General features: G+C 46.0%; 1 protein-coding gene across 1 annotated transcript in view; it reads left to right on the forward strand.

The window, feature by feature from the left end:
• Nucleotides 1-836, forward strand: part of T265_15457 (hypothetical protein) — a gene marked incomplete at both ends in the record, with an annotated part of 6,525 nt that extends 5,689 nt beyond the window's left edge. The window contains 1 exon segment of the mRNA XM_009178196.1: nt 780-836. Within this exon segment, the coding sequence (XP_009176460.1) occupies nt 780-836 (57 nt within the window).
• Between the last annotated feature and the right edge of the window lie 1,769 nt (nt 837-2,605).

A 2,605-nucleotide genomic window follows, 5' to 3' on the forward strand; every position in this document is an offset into this window, starting at 1 on the left:
CGTCATCTGACGGTGACTTCAGCGCTAATTTTTTATATACGTGGTCTATGTACCCAGTCAAACGCGCTCGGTCTGTGGACACAAACTTGGCGATTTTTCCATCGTTTGTCTGAAATCATTCAGCAATTAGGCTCCCAGAATAAAATATTCTACGTATCATGCATGCCGCTAGTCGTCGTCAAAACATTGGAGGCGCATCGCGTGGTCACGTGTTGATGGACCGTTCGATTGACAAATCCTCAGATGAGGCGTCCAGTCATGTGAATTATTTCACTCGTCTAAACAAAACATCGATTATTTGTATGGCTCGTGTGACAGACCTTCAAAAACGCGGGTCCAGTCATGTGATTGATTTCATTCTCCCTTGCTATTTACTGACTACTGATACGGCGTTGGATTAGCCGCTGTGCACGAAACAATGATCACTGATGTGAAACGCCGTCCATATATATGTTCACACATGTTGTAGGCATACTTTATGGTGGAGTAGAGTTTCTGAAGCAGCAGTAATTAATGTTTGCTACTTTAAAAAACAAGATATACGAGAATTATTTAACACATGTTCATAGAATCCAAAATGTATAAATTCCAGGACAGTTAGGCTTTGAATTCAAAACTGTTTCTTGTGGCACAATGGCATTACTGTTTCTGGAATCCATCCACGGTGCATAAGCATTCTCTGACGGAATTGAAACCTCCAGAATCGCGTTTTGAGGCGCCTGCAGTTTGTGGTGTAGCTTTAAACTTTCGACTACCTTTTCTTTCGGTTACCTTCACAGCCCATTTTGCATCTACAAATGGCGGAACATTCCATCAGCTTGGCGTTAGAGGGGTGACTTAACACGTTGCAAATCAGTGCAGTTTTCGGGTAACAGAGAATGGAACCTTTGGTGGCCTACGCCATAGTAAGCCGTGTAATAACCGTCTGGTTGCGGCAAGTATTTCTAGGAACCCGATGGATTTCCAAACGCATTTCTCTTCCACAATTAACCCGTCCTATCTACAAACAGCAGCTTCACACACGCCGGCCGATCACAGCGCGGAATCGTCGACATCCTGCGGAACAGCATGTGACACCTTTAAGAGAATGCTAGCTCAGGTTTGAGGAATATGAATCACTGATTAATTCGAATAGTGCGTTCCCAGAAACTGGTGTTCGTCATAGACACCCCGAGACACTCATTCAGGCAATCTGGACAGAAAATGACAACAAGAACGCCACTCATATTAGTCAGCAGGTCTTTCTTACAGCGTCCATAACCGCGGGCACTGGAGATAACGCGGTCCCCGGCTTGGAAAGTGAACAGCGCCCAAATGTTTCGTAATCTCTTTCAAGACCCACTGCCAGGCCAAGGGTAGCTAATTCTCTGCTTCCGCCACCCCGAATCGAACATGGCCTAAACAACGCACATGCTGGTGCTGGACACATCCATCAATGGAAGTTCCAATGGAAGTAGCCTGATACGCTACTCACTTTAGATTTAGGGATACACCATTCTGACGCCATAGATGTCTCAGATTAGCAACCTCGAATGGGAACTTTTGGATTTATGCATTGGCCTCGTCTGTCACACTAAACTCTGAGCTAATACGGATACCAAGATACGCACCACAGCTTCAATTACATCTTCCTGGATTTTAAGTGGCGCATTCAGTAACTGCACGTCCACGAGCATGACCTTATGCTTTGTGGGTGCAAAGTGCATACGAGATAAAAAATTCCAGATCAACAAAGTTTACGTCAGAGCCCATTAGTATACCGGGGTTTTGAAGGCCTTCTAGTGTTAGTCCCGCGATTTCATTAAACACGATGTTAAATAGGAATGGAAAGAGTAGGAATTCCATTCGCACGCCGCCTCGTAAACGGATACTTTTGTAAGCCTTTCCGTATGCTCATACACGTCCGGAAGTCTGGGACTACAAGGGCCTTTTTGTGCTTACGAACCTCATGGGCATTCCTCGATGAGAGAGCGTGTCATTGATAACAGAGCCGTCAACCAGTTCATGTGCGACTTGCAAATTCAAGAACACCGACATTATAGGTCGCCTGTATGTACGGCGTTGTTTCAGCATCTGACGAAATGTAAAAGTTTGGTCAACGCAAACCCTAGCAGGCGGAAATCCAACTTGCTGCTCTCCGGTGAGTGTTTCACGTGCACCATAGGGCGGTGAAGCACAACTAACGCCAGCGGTCTCATGACAACCGGAGTTAAGTGGTTCTCCCGTTGTAACCTTGCCCACTACAGACCCCTTTTTTGTAAATGGGCAAAATCACCGATTCTCCAAATCTGTCTGGGACAGCTATCTTTTCCAGAATACATGCAAACAGGCCGTAGCGGAACTCACGTTCATCCTTCAGAGTTCTACGTTAACTATGGGCTGCAAACATTTGGCAACCTTTGGCACCAATAGCGGTCGTTTGAAGTATTTCACCCAACCGTCGAGGCGTTTGTCTTTATTCAAGATGATCACTTCTTTCTGATCCTTGATTGCTTAACTCACAGGTGGCGTCCGTGCACCGGTTTTGCGGATCGACCGAAGTAATCTTTGGGCATTCCGAGCTTCCTGGGCATCTTCTGCCACCTTGGCTTTCGGCGTCCAACAG

Source organism: Opisthorchis viverrini, assembly GCF_000715545.1.
Source record: "Opisthorchis viverrini unplaced genomic scaffold opera_v5_525, whole genome shotgun sequence".
In the NCBI taxonomy this organism is placed as follows: domain Eukaryota; kingdom Metazoa; phylum Platyhelminthes; class Trematoda; order Opisthorchiida; family Opisthorchiidae; genus Opisthorchis; species Opisthorchis viverrini.